The sequence below is a fragment of the Alligator sinensis genome, unplaced genomic scaffold (genome assembly GCF_000455745.1).
Source record: "Alligator sinensis unplaced genomic scaffold, ASM45574v1 scaffold282_2, whole genome shotgun sequence".
Taxonomy (NCBI): Eukaryota; Metazoa; Chordata; order Crocodylia; family Alligatoridae; genus Alligator; species Alligator sinensis.
Window position 1 is genome coordinate 761,102 of NW_005841879.1, and position 17,208 is coordinate 778,309.

A 17,208-nucleotide genomic window follows, 5' to 3' on the forward strand; every position below is an offset into this window, starting at 1 on the left:
GGGCAAGAGTAAAGATTATTTCATTATCATCTCTATTTGGTTTGCAATCAGGGATGAGATATGTACACCTAAGATAAGCAGCATGAAGCATTGGTTTGTATGCATATTGAAATAAAGATCATTTCTACAGCTTCCTTTGTTTTCCATCTCTGATTGCTGATGAAACCACTCCCAGCATGCTGCCAACTGATGTGTGAGATGTTTAACCGTTGCAGTGATATGTAACTGCGACCTAGAAGCTGATATTGGAATAGTGACATCAGGAAGTGAAACTAATACTTGTCATTTATTTTGTGCATATTTCTAGGTGAAAAATATCTTAACACAGTTGGATATGATCCATATACAGGACAAACAAGCAGATAAAATAAGCAGTGGACAAAAAAGGAGCTTATCTCTTGGTATTGCCATGTTGGGAAATCCACAGGTAAAAATGAAGAATTCAAGTGCAACTAAGGGATGTGTGCGTGTGTGCATGCGTGCATGCATGTTTATTTATATAAAGGCATGGCATTCAGAAGATTTATGTATGTACTAACTGAGTGTTCCTATGACTACAGTAACATTGCTCAAAGGGGTAAAAATTAGGCACAGGGGTGACGCATAGGGGGTGCACGTGGATACACATGTACCCCCTGAGCGTGGCGGTGCACCCCCTACAAAAAGGCGCCGCCTGCAAATGGTCGCTGACCTCTGGTCGGTGCTCGCAACCCTTCCACCCCTGCCGCCAACAGCGCCGGTGGCATCTGCAGGAGCTCCGCACTTATGGCTGCCGCACTCCTGCTGCTGCCAGCGCAGCCTGGCCCCCCACAGCTGCCAGGGGCATGTGTCATTCATGATTAGGCGTATACGTCTTTGTGGGATCAAATCCTGTGTATGTATGACAAGTTTTTACATGTCTTCCACTCAATATCTTGAGTTCAGGAAAAATAGCTGAAAATGTCTAATTTTTTTTCCCCCAAAATATGGACTACATTCAAGTTTAGGAAGCAAAGAATATGGAAGCAAAAGCAATAACCTGTTTAATGCATACAAGTTATCTCCAGGACAAAAAATATTAGGCAAATAGATAGAAATGCTGATAAGCCTTATTTGATAAGACTTAGCTATCAAAATACCCTAAAAAGAAAGTTCAGAGGCCGAAACTATGTAAATATCTGTACATAAACCAAGAACTCATCATTCCAATTGTATCCATTTGCTCTATCAACAAACATAAAAATCATGAATTTGGCTTCGAGGCATGGACCTTCGTACACAGCAACCCACTTTGTCAGATGTTTTACAATTATAAGACTTGGCAGCACTGCACATGTCTGCTTTGATTCCTCGTTGCAGGTTCTGCTGTTAGATGAGCCAACTGCTGGGATGGATCCCTCTTCCAGGTATCAGGTGTGGAACCTGCTGAAAGACGGTAAAGCTGCTCGAGTGACTCTGTTCAGTACACAGTTTATGGATGAGGCCGATATCCTGGCAGGTGAGCACTGCCTTTCTCACTGTGGTAGAGTAAGAGCTTAAAAGCAGTGTTTTTCTGCTGAATTGAGCTGAGTGCATTGGGTTCTTATTTGGAATTAGAGTTTTACAATGACGTTTTGGCCCCATTGAATCAAGGGCAGATTTGCCAGCGACTTCAACAAAGCTTGGATTTCACTGTCACCGCTTTCGATAAATGCTGTGGCTCAGTAAGGACTGCAAATTCAACCCTCTGAACTAAACACAAATCTTGCTGAACGTCATTGAGGCAATTCAGAGCTTTCATTCTCATTTACCAAAGAGTGAGGCTGCTCTGTGTCCAAGACCACCATAAATTGGTGCTGTTTAATTATGTGAAACAATGTCTGTCTGAAACTTGGTATTTTTCCTGGTGTGTATGCCTTTTTCAACTAAGAGAATTTTAAGTCAGTTGTATCAGACCACATCAGCTTGGATATGTAGGTATAATTCTAAAAAATCATGTACTACAAATGGGGTTGTCTTCCATTTTCTTCAGGTACACCCTGCATCCATCTCTCCTAATTCGTCTTTCAAACCTACTTCTACATTTAATCTTTCCTAAACTATTTACTTCACCTAAAATCTTGGCCTGCCAACCCTCCTCTGAACTGTTGTCCTATGATGTGTAACAAATCATTTGATAAGCATTCTACATAGGCTGACTTGACACTCTTCTTCAGACTCTCAGTTTTATTCCTGGCCTGATTAAAAAAATGCCTTTTAACGAGTGAACTCTGAAGCATAAATTCTTGTGTATTTCTTCCTCTTTAGACCGCAAGGCATTTATCTCGCATGGGAAGCTAAAATGTGTTGGTTCATCTCTGTTTTTGAAGAAAAAATGGGGGATCGGTTATCACTTAAGGTATTATTATTATTGTTACTGCAGATGCTTATCACGTTCAATTTAGATCTCAGTGACAACTGAAGAATTACTTCAGTCCTAGCAGGTAACATCTGAGAATTTACATGTAAAATGCTTCCTAAAATAACTGAATAGAAGTGATGATAAAAAATTCCAAAAATATTTAACAGATACTTAAATCATCTGTCACCTCTTAAAAAATAGAGCTGTTTATTGATTTTTTTTTTTTTTTTTTAAAGATTGCACAAAGTTTTCTATTCCTTTTCTTCACAATCAAATGGAGGTCTTTCAGTGCCCCTCAGGAGAATGAGAGGGAGGTTTCTCTTCCCAGAACAAACACATGGTTCAGACAATGCCTTGGGATCTGAAGAGACTCAAAACTCTGCTCTCTCAGTTAAAATGGTTTGGGACTTAGACTGTTTCAGCAGCTCCGCGATAACGATCCATGTACTTACTCTTCCCCCACAGTAAATGGAAGGAAGCCCCAGGAGGACTTATCCCTGACTGAAAGAAAATTAATAATCGTGGTATATTTTAAAATCATTGTGCATTGTTTTAGTCCATACCCAGAACTTGGCTATCTCACATCACAGAGGAGTACCCTAACTATTCGGTATTGTGAAGTGACGCCTTTTTCTCCTTTTATCCAGAAATTCTACCCTGGACCTGACAAACCTTCACCTAAAATTTTAATTGAGTCCTTCACCAGCTCTATTGAGCACATACAATCTCTGTTTGCCATTATGATAAGCGATGTACTTTTGTAGTTAATTTTTATCCTGGCGTCCTCTGATCTAATACTTAAGATATTCAGATTCCACTTGCAGCCAGTTCTGTTATTCTCTTTATTCTGCTGTAGTCCAAGAACCCCAACAGTGAATGCTGCTAGAAAGTGGACGCTTCTGGCTGTCCGTCTTTAAAGCTGTTTCCTTTTGGTGCCTGATCCTTCCAGTTCTGAGAGCCTCGTGTGAGGTGCTGAGTACTTAGCTCTCTTTCCTAACCACCACCTCTGATGCCTTATCTAATGTATGAGATAGTTGACAACCAATCCTGTCACCCTAACTTATCTACACGGAGACCAATTCTGCACTAACCTTTCACATCAATATGTTTAGCAGGCACCGAGAACAGCTTTGAAGTGCCATACACCCAAATAAGACAGGCTAAGAAATTACTGCCTCAGTAGGTTCATGTATGAATTTTCAGCTCACTTAATCTCTCTGGCCTTAGTACACACAAGAAGGGGTTTGTGCAAGGCAGCTCCTGTTTGAGAGTAGGACATGTAGAAAGTGTAAGGTAGTTAACTCCACCCAGGGAATAGTGTGCAGTAGTGAGTATACTGCAGATTTACTCCCTGACTTCCTGGGTATTCATTTCTCCAAGCAGAAAAGTCCTATTAAAACCAATAAAATAAAACCCTGTTTTTGAAGTTCTGTTAAAATAGCATCTTCAGGAAAAGATATTATTCTTGAATATGGATTGAAAGACCACTGATTTTTTTTTTTCTTTCTTAGTGTTCTACAATATATAGAAAAGTACACTTTACTAATTAAAAGGTTAATCATTTGCTTCCTAAACATCAACAGGATGCATACCAGTGAGCTCTGTCACTCGGAGGAGATGACCTCCTTGGTCAAAGAGTACATCCCTAATGCCACATTCTCAGGACAGAGGGAAAATGAACTGGAATATGTTTTGCCATTAGAAACAGTGGATAAATTTCCAGGTAATTATATTCTTAGGTGTGCGGGAATCAACAGTGCAAAGCATCAGTACATTAGTAAATATATAAAAGAAGTGTGAAGAGAGAAGTTCTGTAAGATTCCTGGACACTTTCAGGAGTTTAGCAGACAGATGAGGGAGCATTGCATCATGAATGCCTTGCAACTTCTTAGTCTGTGTTTAAGACCAGAAGAGGCTCTTTTCTTCCACTTACAATAAGGCACATAAGGTTTCAATTTGGACAGAAATGTTTAAGGGGGGTTTCTGTTTTAAATGTTTAATATGGGTGGTAAGATGAGCAGCTTCCAGCATTCTACTGGAAGTTTACTTTAAATAAAACATTATAAAAAATGAGCTAAAAAGATAAACCTGGAAATTTCTGTTAAAGTGCTGTTTAAGTGGTTGCCCTATGACTAGGAGATGGGGTATAATTTTCATAGTTTCACAGTTGTTAGGGTTGGAAGGGACCTCAGCAGATCATCAAGTCTGACCCCCTGCCCTGGGCAGAAAAGAGCGCTGGGGTCAGATGACCCCAGCCAGGTGCTTAGTTTGTGGCCGTTGTTCCTGGTTATTCAAAGGGGTGCCCTGGTAAACAGAGCATCTCCAATTTGTTGCTGCCCTCCCCACCCCGATGAACTTGTAAATGGCCATAAGATCCCTTCTCAGCCTTCTCTTGTGGAGGCTAAAGAGATCTAGGTCCCTCAGTCTCTCCTTGTAGTGCTTACCTACAGGCTCCTAACCATACGAGTGGCCCTCCTCTGGACCCTCTCGAGGTTATCGACATCCCCCTTGAAGTGCAGCGCCCAGAATTGGACGCAGTACTCTAATTGTGGCCTGACCAATGCCGCATAGAGGGGAAGCATCACCTCTCTGGACCTGCTTGTGATGCACCTGCTAATGCATGGTTGAGTGAGGTTAGCTTTACTGATTACTTTGTCACATTGATGGCTCATATTCATCTTAGAGTCAACTCTGACTCCGAGATCCCTTCTGTTAGAAGATCATCCCCTAGCCTATAGGTGTGTTGGTGATTCCTTCTCCCTAGATGCAGCACTTTACACTTGTCTTTGTTGAACTGCCTTCTATTCTTTTCTGTCCACTTTTCCAGCCTGTCCAGGTCCATCTGAATTCGATCCCTTTCCACTAGTGTGTGTATTTTACCCCATAATTTTGTGTCATCCATGAATTTTGTTCTTTGGGGCACCAATATGTACTGGGAATTACTCTGGATCTAGATTTGTGTTTCTAAAGTAAGGATTTGGCCAAGATGCATTGTTTTCTTATAAGTTCAAAGTATGCATGTTCCTTCCATCATGCAGATCTGTTCTGTGGCCTAGACAGTCACTCTGACCAAGGGATTATCAATTATGGAGTTACCGTGACAAGTCTGGAAGACGTTTTCCTGAAACTGGAGGGAGAAGAGGCAATTGCTGAAGGTAAAATAGTGGGCCTGATCATACCATTTTCAACCATGCCTCAGAGGACTGGCCTGCTGATCATTTTCTCTGGCTCGCTGATCTTTGCTAGCAGGGAGGTCCTTCATGTATTAGGTTTCAGTACATCTGGAGTTCCCAGTCTGCTCCAAGTGACTCTTCTCCCTGTTCTTTACCAGTCGTCAATGGAAGCTAACCACTGTCTCAGGTTTTAGGCTGGAGGTCTTATATGCAACTATTTCAGAAGATACATTAACATAGAAGCCAACTTTTCCCCCTTTTCAATCCTATTCCTTCTTCTGTAATTCAGTTTGTAGCATTCTCCTGAATTTTTTTTTTTAAGTGAGCTCTTCCACGTATGAAACCACCAACTTCTCCCACCGTTCACAGAACGGAAGATTGTAGGAAACAGTTCATGAAATATGTTAGTTTGTTGTTATTTTTCACTGGAGAAGAGCACACTGTGCTTAAAAGTTAGCTGGATCTAATAGCACTAAGAAAATAAAATATATGTTATTCTTCAGGTGTCATTTATTATACCAGGCTTGGAATAATATAAATCTGGCAAGAAGGGAAGAAGATGGGCAGCCTGTAGAGCAGGATATGGGAGGAGTAAATGGGTACAGAAGTGTTCAAAGGAGAAGGATTTTTTGTGTGTTTATTTTCTTGTTGTTTCTGTTATATTCAAGGTTTCCTCAAGAGCACTTCTCAAATGAGGTCTCTTCCATTGCTGAAAGAAGCAGGGATGTTTCATGCTCTGTTTAGCACTGTTTAATGGTTGATACTTTTTTGCACTGACTTCTTGCTAGGGCTTCTGGTTTTACTATCTGTAGAAGGAAAAGTCTTGTCATCGGTTTAACTAGGCACTAGTTCCTTGTTAGGTGATGGCATCCTCGGTGAGGAGCAGGCAGAAGAGGAAAAAGAGCCCTTTTCTGTGGATGGAGTGGAACAAGATCTGTCACTCTCAGACATTCAAAGGACGACTGTAACCGGCATGGCTCTCTGGAGACAGCAAGTCTGTGCCATGGCAAGACTTCGCCTCTTAAGGCTGAAGAAAGCAAGCAAAACCTTCAAGTCCATGTAAGTCCCAAAGTATTTGTGACTTGTTCATGTGAAATCAGTCTGTGAGAGGACATTCCATGTACAGCTCTCCATGTGTACTTTCTCTCATCATTCAGAATGAAGGAATCATACTTGAGCATTTCTTGCAGAGCAGGTATTTGATTGGAGATATTCCTGGCCTTGAAAGCTGACCCTCAGCTGTTTAGGAAAACCTTACCTTGAAGAAAACCAATATGCAACAGTCTCTCTCTGTCTATCTCTAAATAGCTATAGATATTACTTTATTAAGCGGAAATCAAATGAAATGTTTCCCTTTTTGGAAACATTTCATTTGATTTCAGTTCAATACAATTAGATATTTTCTGCTAAACTAATAATATAACCTCCCCCCAGGGCATTTAGGATGTTCCTTCCCCATCAGAGGAGGAGATGAGAGACTGAGCCATGAGAGTTTTTCTCTCTCTCTCTCTCTCTCTCTCTAAGACCTTCCCTGTGCCTCACTGGAAGGTTTTTACCTGCATGGTATCTGCAGAAGGGGGGACCCACATGTTGGAGCTAGAGAAGGGGTAATTTCCCACAACCCTGTCCACCCCACCTCACCCACCCAGGAAGAGGCTTTCAGCTTCCAGGTTTGCCTATGCAGTTGCCTATGATGTGGACCAGTATTAGGTGAGCATCTCATGGCATTGGCTGCCAACAACCGTCTCAGAAAAATGCATCCTAAGGAACTCAAGCACATGATGTTTCACGGGTTAAAGAAAGGCACTTCTCTGGCCCTGGAGACTTTCTTCCTGATAAATTTTAAAGGCCTGTTTTCAGAGCTTCTGAAAACAAAGTTGCGAGGATCATTTTAATTGTAAGTATTAGGTACTCGTGATATTAAGATTGTTATCATGCAACTCCCCTAGCTCTGTCTGTTGGTAAAAATGGGCAAAATACCTGTCTAAACGCACTTAAAACTGTTTGTTGCTTTAGATTACTGCTATATACAGTTCTTCTGTTACCTTTGATTTTGGAATCCCTCCTGATTGGCATCTGGTTTCTTAACAACTCTTGGGAGATGTCTTCTGCTCTATATTTTCGTCCTCTTGGAATGAAGGGTGACAAGGAATACAAGGACTACACAAGTCTTTTGATCCTTAATGAAACAGGTGAATAGAAAACAGAACCATGAGTCTGATGTGCATCTCCAGTGGTGTAACTAAGGCAGGGCCAATGGGGCAACTGCCCAGCTGCTGACTTCTGTGGGTGGTGGGGGAGAAGGAAGTGGCAGCTGCTGTCAACCACATAATCAGAAGTTGCCACTGCCCCTGTGCCCCAGGCACCCAGCTACATCCCTGCTCTTCTTATCTCCTCCCCCCCCCCCCCCCCCCCCCACCCCCCCCGCACGCCTGCTCCTCCCATTCCCTCATCACCGCTGCCCCCAATCCATACGTTTCTTGTCTTTACAAGAAAATTCAACATAAAGGGAGAGGAAGGCAAGAGAATTGGAGCAATGACAGACTCTAAAGGGGATGAGCAGAGGGACAGCATGACTTGAAAGCATTGCAGGATGCTTATATTCCTTTTAAGAATGAATAAGAAGCATCGCTGTGTGTTGTGTTTTTTGAAGGCAGTGTGTGTTTTGGGGCAGTCAAAATTTTCTTGGTCAACATGAAGGCTAGAAAACCAACTTTAGGTGGCTCTTACTGAGGAACAACTTCCAGTGTCATGATTTCTGTTTTCACTTCCCACCCAGGCTCCAGCATTGACGACTTCATCCGCAATTTGGAGAAGCAGAACATAGCATTGGATATAACCAGCAAGGAAAATAAAATGGAGAGGTTAATGCACAATGGAGCCATAAAGGTTTCCGGTGACAACCAGGTAATAATTTCCCTTGATAAATAACCAGTGTGCCAGTGCAGATCCTGAGGAACTTCGTTCAGGGGTGTTTCAGATGAATGGGGGGCCGCATGTCATGGCACAAAAATTGCACCTTTACTCCACTGTGCTGGTAACCCATGCCATGGTTTCCAGCACATTTGAGGGCAACAGGCTCTTCACCGCCCTTGTGCCAGCCCCTTACAAAAGCAGACAGGTTAGGACAGATCTGTACAAGTGCACTGAGGAATGTAGGCTGCGCCAGCAATAGGTGATGAAATGTCCTCTCTGCCTTGAAGCATTGTTGAGATCAAGAGGGTAGATTTTAACTCAAGAGTTGTCAGCTATTTTCAAACTCTAAGAAGAGAGAATTTAGGAGGTTTGAAAAACTGCAAATTCATAGAATCATAGAAGTAGGGTCGGAAGGGACCTTGTAGATCTTCAGGTCCGACCCCCTGTCTGGGCAGGAAGAAAACGGGGCTCAAATGACCCCAGCTAGGTAGGCATCGAGCCGCTTCTTAAAGACCCCCAGGGTAGGAGCCAGCACCACGTCCCTTGGAGGTTGGTTCCAGATCCTAGCCGCCCTAACTGTGAAGTAGTTCCTACGGATGTCTAATCTAAACCCACTGTCCAACAACTTGTGGCCGTTATTCCTTGTTATCCCGGGGGGTGCTAGGGGAAACAAGGTCTCCCCCTAACCCTTCTGGTCCCCCCTAGTGAGTTTATAGACAGTCACCAGGTCCCCCTCAGCCTTCTCTTGTGAAGGCTGAACAGGTTCAGGTCCCGTAGCCTCTCATTGTAGGGTCTGCCCTGCTGCCCCGGATCACTGCCTTTCCCCAAACTCTAATTGACCTTGATATATGCAGTCTATATAACTGATGGCTTCCCCGTCTCAGAGTCTCAACAGTGTCAGCAAAAGCCCTAGTACAGAGACAGTGATGCTGGGAAAATAAAATCTATTGGTAGTGGGGTGCTGGAGAAAGGAATGATCTGAATTCTGTCAGGCCACATCTGTCACAACTAGTGAGAAACTCTGCTGATTGTAGATGGACCCTGAGGGTCATTTTTCTGGAGTGGTACAACAGCTTTCTGGTCCTTGCTCTGAGCATATTGCAAGTATATGATCTAACCCACATGATGTTGAATAATACACTGGTTTTATACTGTGAAAAGAAAAACGAACAAACCCCTTGGAACAATCATCTTGTCTTGCTTTCCTTAAGAGCTACAACTTTACCATTCTGTGCCACTTGGAAGTAATCAACTGCTATCCTGTGCTTATGAACATCATTAGCAATGCGCTGCTGGGAGCTTCAAATTTTACTGGGCGCATTCGAGTCTGGAATAGTCCATTTTTTAATGTAAGTGTCCTAACTTCCCTGTCAGAAATGCTTCAAGTACATATTGTCTTAAAAGAATTAGCTAATGGCTCGATACATATGCAGGTTTTGAATCGGAAGCAGTTTTGTTTTTTATTTTGCAAATATGTATAGGTCCTCATTCATTTTTTGGTGTACGGAGAACCAGCACTATTGGCTTCAGGCAAGCTGGTCCTGCTGGCCTTAGAGATCAAAATGCCCTGCAACCTTTAGCTGCTGAAATGAGTCCCTTTTATCATAGTCTGGGAAGATATCTGCCCTGGAAGTTCATTGGCTCTTCCTCATAAACCCTTGCACCATTTCTCTTCTTGGCAAGTGCCCATGTAACCACTGGCCCTTGTAGGCAGTGAGGGTGACGGCAACACGTAAGGTTGCAGGTACAAACAGAAGGTATGAGAGCTTCTTGCTTTCTTGGAAGTATAGTGAGAAGGGAAGTCTTCCCCTTTCCCCCCTGCAGCACTCAAGAAAGGGTTGGGAATGGAGACAACGTAGACTTAAGCCTCAGCCTGATAAGGGATGTTGGAAATATTGACGTGCCCAAGTTGCAAAAAATTCTAGTTCGCTAATTTAACATAAAATTGTATTTTCTTTTATCATACTTTGGAGGCAAGGGCATCTCTCTCCCGAGAGACTGTGCAATAAGACAGAGCTACGATACTGCACTAGGTGCCTGAGCGGGTGGCTTTTTCCTGGCATAGTTCTGCTGTCCTATAGTAAGAGGATGTGGGGTTTAGTAGGTAGCTCTGAGAAGAAGTTGAGATTTCCCAGCTAGTTGGGAGGAGGACAGTGGCAACTCCAAGAAAAGGGAGCAGAATTGTTTATTTCTCTTCCAAAAATAAAGAAATGCAGTTCTTTTAGTTGGTGCCTGTGGTTGCTGATTGAAGGATTGCACTCGCATGCATCAGCCTGTCAATAAATCGACCCTGAGGGTAACTGCAGCAGTCTTAGCTTATGGTTCTCTTCTGTAATGGTCCAGACCCAGATTCAATCAATATGGTTGTAGTATGACTGTGTTAGAGAGCAGCTGGCCCCCAGGCTGGGATTTTCTAGTGGAATCTCCTGGTGTTCTGCAGATAATTCCCCTCAAATGTATTTGGGATGGCACTTATTGGACTGTCAGGACTAGACTGTACTTCTTCAGTGGTGACATAAATATACAATTTTATTTAAGGGCTCTGGCATTTAGTCACATAACTTAGCATTTCTTATACCAGGATCATATTTTCGACTACATGATCAGCATTCCCTTTGCTAAGGTTTTATGACGTCAGAGCCTCCCTATTGCAGCCAACAATGAATTCCTCGTAGGTAAAAACATCTCCGCCTTGGATGACTTTCCATTTCTGATAAGGCTTTTGGACTGCTCAAACCCAGTACCAACCTCATTGTAGTTATAGTTTTGGTAGACCTAGGCAAAACAGAATTTTACAACGAGATGAGGGTGCCTGACATAGAGGAGACTGCACCTAGGGGGTCCCTTTCTGTCTGATGGTGCTGTGTTTAGGCCTGCAAGAAAAACAGCTTGTGTATATCTAGTATTCTACAGACCCAGCCACACAGAATATCTCAATATCTACAATACTGACATTTTGTTTCAAATGTTTTATCATTTATTTTCCAGATACATGAAGGATTCTGGGACTATTTTGTTAGTTTCTTACTTGCCTATATGCTGCTTTTACTGCCTGGCTTCTTTCCTCAATTTACAATGAATCACATTGAGGATTACAAGGTAAAATCTTTGCATTGTACAAGACTTTATGTAGAAAGAAGAAAATACAGTTTGTAGGCACAGGACTAGACCAGTGGTTCTCAATCCTTTTAGACATAAGGCACTCCTTGAAAAATGTCAGCTCTTTGTTTTCATTCTTTTTTTACTACAGAAAAATAGTATAGCAATTTTTCTGTTGCAAAGAAGTCAAAGATCACAAGGAATTCGCTGTGTTAAAAACAATCTGAAATCTCTACTTTACCTTGCACCTAACAGTGCAAACATTGTGTTGCCCTTGAAAGGATCTCGAGGCACCGGTTTGAGAATCACTGGACTAGGCTGTTTCTGGTGAATACTTTAAGTTAGCTGTAAATATCTTTACAGTAAACTGATGTTGAGAGAGAAGGAAAAAAAGGGATGGCTGAGTGAGGATGTATGAGAAATTCACTGAGGGAGAGTTTCATTTGGTCAGGTGATTTCTGGATGTATCCATTTGGTCTGTAGTCCTTCTAGACACAGGAGGCTCATTCAGTTTTGCATCAAGAATTCCTATCTCTGCATTTGTTTTAATAAACACTTACCAAAGCAGGAAGCCTGGTAACTTCTTAACCCATTTATATCTCAGCTAATGAAAGCTAACGGAAATGAAAATCAGTCTTTCAGAGAGTGTGATATTTCTCAGTGCATGATATTTCAGTTCTTATTCGGACAAATTGCAGAGAGATGGGAAAAGGAAGGGACTAAAACAAGCAAAAAATTAACAGAGAACGAGAAGCAGATACACATGGACAGAGGGAAGGAGCAAGGAGAGGCAATGCAGAGAATGAAAATGAAAAGTACTTTGAATGTAGCAGAATAAGCAGGATAAGCAATATGATAGTTGTGTTATACCCTGAGCTGCTTCTAAGCACCCAGTCAGCAATGGGAGTGACTGTTTAAAAAAAAACCTCCTTAATGCCACTTTTCCTCTTGTCATACATTCCTAGAGAAAAGCTCGGTCTCAGCTGCGTATCTCTGGGCTCTTCCCTTCAGCTTACTGGTGTGGACAGGCACTGGTGGACATTTCCTTGGCCTGGATTCTTGTCATCTCCATATTTGGGATGTATTTTGCAATGAGCAGCGCAAATACTTGGGATGTTTCTCTCGTATTCTCTCTGGTAAATTAGATGATTTTGGTCCCTGAAAAGAATGCATCTTTTTGAAAATTAGAGAAACTCAGAATGTAGGAGCGGGTTTATCTTATCCCCTTCAAAAAGCTGGTAAATCTGCCTGTCACTGGTATATATTTAACGATGGCTGAATCTTTGTCAGATTTGCACTACGTCTTTTTCTCTTCTGTGAGTCTGAGTTTCCCTGCCTGTAAAATGGAGATACTGGCAAAAAATTTTAGCAACATGTACAAAGTACTTTACACTTAAATGGTTGGTCTTTGATCTGTTTTTCTCAAAGCATTTCCGTATGCCATTTTAAACTGAAGTAGGCTCCTATCTGTTAGCTTTTCATTTGTTCACATCAGTGCACTTCTCCCTAATGGCAAGGATTTTTTGATGATATCTTTTACTGGACCAACTGTATAGTTGGGAGAGATATTAGACTGACGTTTGGACACAGTGACTTTCCTCAGGTGTAGGAAAGAAGCAGACACAGCTTGCGTGACATAGCAAATAGAAACATGCACTGTGTCCAACTCCATCTGTAAATGAAAAACAGTCACTTAAAAGAACCCCTAATAAAATTCTTTCTCTTTATAGATCGCATGCTGTATTGGCTATGGAGTTTCTATGGTCCTGTTTCTGTATTTAATTGCCTTCATATTTTGCAAGGGATGCAGCAGTCTATTTTTGTCTTGTGCCCTCATCGCGGTAAGCAAATGTTGACCGTTCTGTGTTGTTTGTAAAACTGTGCTTCATGCTGTGTGTGTGTGGGGGGGGGGGGGGGGGCTGAGATGATGGGATAGAAGTGAAAACACCCTGTGCAGCTTCAGGAAGAAGAAAATGACACTCATTTTATGAAAGTCAGAAAATCTGTTTTTGTTGTCAAGTATGTAAATCCAAATCTAAAAGCAACAGCAGCAACACCAGTCTCCCAAGAGCAAGGACTAGGAGATGGGGTGTTGCCTGAACATGCTTACCTTTTAAGAAGCCTGCAGTTGTATTTGTTCTCCAGTTGTGTTATGCCCCACAAGGAAATGCTAACTTAGCCGTAAAAGTTATTTAAAACATTTTCGGGGGGGATGGTTGTTTTGTATGGTTTGCTTTAGCGTTCTTGCTTTAAATCTTCAAGGGTCTGAGACATTCTGGTTGAATCCTTTCACAGTAATGGTAATATTCATTTGAAAATAAGTGGGGGAAAAACAATTATATTGACTACAAAACAGGATTAAAATTGTTGTAAGTCCAGGTTCCCTGCTTACTGGTTTAAGTAATGATTAAAGTAACCATTAAAACCATTCCACACTCCTGAGCAATTCAAAAAACAGAATCTTATTCTTTTAAATCGCTGTATATTTAAAATGCTGTTTGAATGCTTGGGGCTGGTGCTTTTGATGAACCCTAAATATTGAGGTAAAAAGAGTGGTGCCAGCACTGCCAATGCAGTGGAGTGACAGAAGTGTTCCTTATTTCCTACCAGCGCAACCTCCTCACTCTTATTCTTCAGACACTTCCCATGGTCCCGTGTTGTATAATTAGGTTTTGTAAGGGGTGTCTGCTGGTACAAGTTATAGATTTACACAGTTTTAGATGCAAAGGAGGAAGGTGACTTTCTTTAGCGTAAACAATTTTCTTGCTTTGTTCTAGGTAACTACAGCTGCCTTCACATTCAGCGAAATCCTGAAGTATACTTTTAGTATCCAAATTGCCAACTTCTTCTTCTTTTTCGTTCCTGTGTATCCATTAATAGGCTTTATAATTACTGCTCCCGAGGTAAGTGGCTGTGTTAGATCAGCAAGATACTACATGTATAATTGGCCAAGTATTTTAGGCAGAGAGGGAATGGTTTCCTAGTATTAAATAATTCCAGTAATTGAAAATGATACATTGCAAAGATTTATTATGGTTCTTTGAGTGGGAGGAGTTTCAAAAGTGTCCAGGTGACTGAGGAGCTCAACTCCCTGTAGAAGGCTTTCACATCTTCTCCTCAAAAGAGGTGAGGAGAAGGATCTTGGAATTGCAGAAGCAGAGCAGTCAAAGAGATGTTTCTGCTTTCTGCTCCGGGCTCCCAAAAACCCATTAGTCTGGAAAGGAAAAGTTTGGTGCACGTATTCAGGAGTCTGACTGTCTCCTGAATAATATTTGGACACCAAAATTCAAGTATATGTATTTATTCTTTGACATTTCTGAAATATTTTCTCATTTATCTTCAATTCCCAACACTTGTTCATGCTATACTGAAGAACTACAGGTTTTCCACTCAGTGCATCTTTTCCTCCAACAGATTTTCAGCTCTTATCGATCTGTGGACAATAGCAGGAGTGAACTATTCATATCCATCTTTGCAGTAAGAAACTATTTGGAAATGAGTTTATTTTGTGAAGGGCATATATCCAAGTGTACTGAACATAACTTACATTTGTAGAATATTTCCAGATAGCAAATTCTAGATACTGTGACAAAATCCAGCATATAAAGTGGTGGTATTGTCCAGTGTGGCTTAATGTTGGGTTTAGTCTGTGAATCTAGGGGCTTGTTTGTCACCTATACAGAGACTGCTGAGGTCTACAGTAAAGAGAAAATAGGACAAATAGTCTTCTTTGGCAATCTCATGCTGTTGAAGGATGATTGTCTTCCATGATTGTCTTATCTGTGTGTCCAAGGATGGCTGATGAGGCCTATCCCGGATCAACAGGTTCTACTGCAGCTCAGACGTGTGTTTCCATTTGTGGGGGTGGCGCTGGATTTTTTATTTGCTCCGTGGCACTCTGTTTCTGCCACTCCCACTTTTCCATGTCCTGTTGCTGTCATGAGGTTTCAAAGTACTGAGATCCCTGCAGCAGACTCTTCCTCCATTTGGGGTGGTTCTGAGTGAAAGTTTCCCATGAGTTGATATCAGTGTTGCATTTTGTTAAATTGGCCTTGAGGACATCCCTGAAGTGCTTTTTGTGCTTGGATGAGTTGGGAGAATAAAAATTGCTTTGCAAGTCTGTAATTAGTCAGACATCTGGATGACGTGGCCAGCCCAACAAAGTTGATGCCGGATGATCATTCCCTCAGTATTCACGGTGTTTGCAGGCAAATAGTGCATCAAGCTCCGTAGCACTTAAATGCCAGTGGAATTTGGTTAAGACGCTTCAGATCTTTCACTCTGCTGCCCAGAAATAACACTGCGTGTTTGAAAGAGGAGGGGGAGAACAAAATGAGCCACAGATCACACATGAAGCCCAATCCTTACTCTACACACTTGTCTTTATGAACTGAGAGTGATTTCTCAGTTTTTTGTTAGAATGTGCAGTTTTATGCAATATTTAACAAGTGTGTGGATGTAGCATGCAGTGTTAAATTCTGTAAGGTACAGCAGAGTTTTGTAGGCCTCAGAATTAGTTTGAATTTTAAGATCCTGGGAGCTAGATGTTTATTTCCCTATGCTACACTTTTCACCACCCAGCTTGAACTGTTTCTACCACCATGTTGGCACTAGTGATAGGAAGGAAAGGCATGCTGGGATAGACAAGATATCACTGGCTACTGGCATTTTATCACCATGTTGTCTTGATCTGCTCTGTGCTGGGTTAGATGATGTGAAGGCAATAGCCCTAGTAGCTTACCTACTCAACCCAGAATAATATTCTCAGAATTAATATTGAAATTGGAAAGCTGAACATTTTTCATTGAATTTTCCTTGGATTATTTAAAACAGTGTTGTAAGTGAGATAGATTAGATGAGAAACAGATATGCCAGGAACTGAATTCTTTGTTTCTTTCAGCCTTACATCCACTGTGTGGCTTTCATTTTCCTGCTTCGATATTTGGAAATGAAATATGGAAGAGCAGTTCTGAGAGGGGATCCAGTTTTTAGGTTTGTGAGAACGCATGTGAAAGCAAAATTGTCACAAGTATGTCAACTTTTCACAACATGTAATGCCCTTTCTTTAAAAAGAAGTCATAAAACCGTATCCATATTACGTACAAAAAAACTATATCAAAATACTATGGGAATAGAAACCTTTTATTTGTTACACTCTAGGAGAACACTGTAATCAAAAGATTCAGTTAAAATGAGGCATTAGAAACCAGTAATATAAAAAAAATCGTTTGAATGCTTAAAAATGTTAAAGTTCTAGGGGTAATTGGTACCACCAGCTCCAGAGAATAACTTACTCGTCCTCTGCGAAGTTCCTCATTAGCTCTCAGGGTGGTGGTCTATGATGTGGATTCAAACGGTTTGGCTTCTAACCCAGCCAGTAATCCATCCATTAGTTCCATCTGGTTACCCATGAAGTCACCATACCCTGCTCCAGTTCTAACCCCCCCAGTTGTATTTATTTATTAATACATTTAAAAATACTATTAGTAACTTGGTGTTAAGTTTGCAAAAGCTAAGCATTCAAAAGTTAGGAAAAGAAGCCTGTATGTCTTTCAGGATATATTCTTTGATAACTTGATATAGCTTTATTCTAAAGCAACACTGCTTCATATAGTGCAAAGAATCGGCAGTGAATGAGTCAAAGGAGTAGGGAAAGACCAA

At 41.5% G+C, this 17,208-nt stretch overlaps 1 protein-coding gene across 1 annotated transcript in view; it reads left to right on the top strand.

Moving 5' to 3' along the window:
• Nucleotides 1–17,208, top strand: part of LOC102384911 (ATP-binding cassette sub-family A member 8-like) — a 65,734-nt gene that overhangs the window by 15,917 nt on the left and 32,609 nt on the right. Inside the window, exons 14-28 of the mRNA XM_025196231.1 lie at nucleotides 308–427; nucleotides 1,339–1,477; nucleotides 2,266–2,356; nucleotides 3,943–4,082; nucleotides 5,398–5,514; nucleotides 6,375–6,591; nucleotides 7,549–7,724; nucleotides 8,312–8,439; nucleotides 9,660–9,797; nucleotides 11,437–11,547; nucleotides 12,513–12,683; nucleotides 13,278–13,388; nucleotides 14,325–14,450; nucleotides 14,962–15,024; nucleotides 16,448–16,539. Coding sequence (XP_025052016.1) covers nucleotides 308–427; nucleotides 1,339–1,477; nucleotides 2,266–2,356; nucleotides 3,943–4,082; nucleotides 5,398–5,514; nucleotides 6,375–6,591; nucleotides 7,549–7,724; nucleotides 8,312–8,439; nucleotides 9,660–9,797; nucleotides 11,437–11,547; nucleotides 12,513–12,683; nucleotides 13,278–13,388; nucleotides 14,325–14,450; nucleotides 14,962–15,024; nucleotides 16,448–16,539 — 1,940 coding nt within the window. The remainder of the gene's footprint in view (nucleotides 1–307; nucleotides 428–1,338; nucleotides 1,478–2,265; nucleotides 2,357–3,942; nucleotides 4,083–5,397; nucleotides 5,515–6,374; nucleotides 6,592–7,548; nucleotides 7,725–8,311; nucleotides 8,440–9,659; nucleotides 9,798–11,436; nucleotides 11,548–12,512; nucleotides 12,684–13,277; nucleotides 13,389–14,324; nucleotides 14,451–14,961; nucleotides 15,025–16,447; nucleotides 16,540–17,208) is intronic.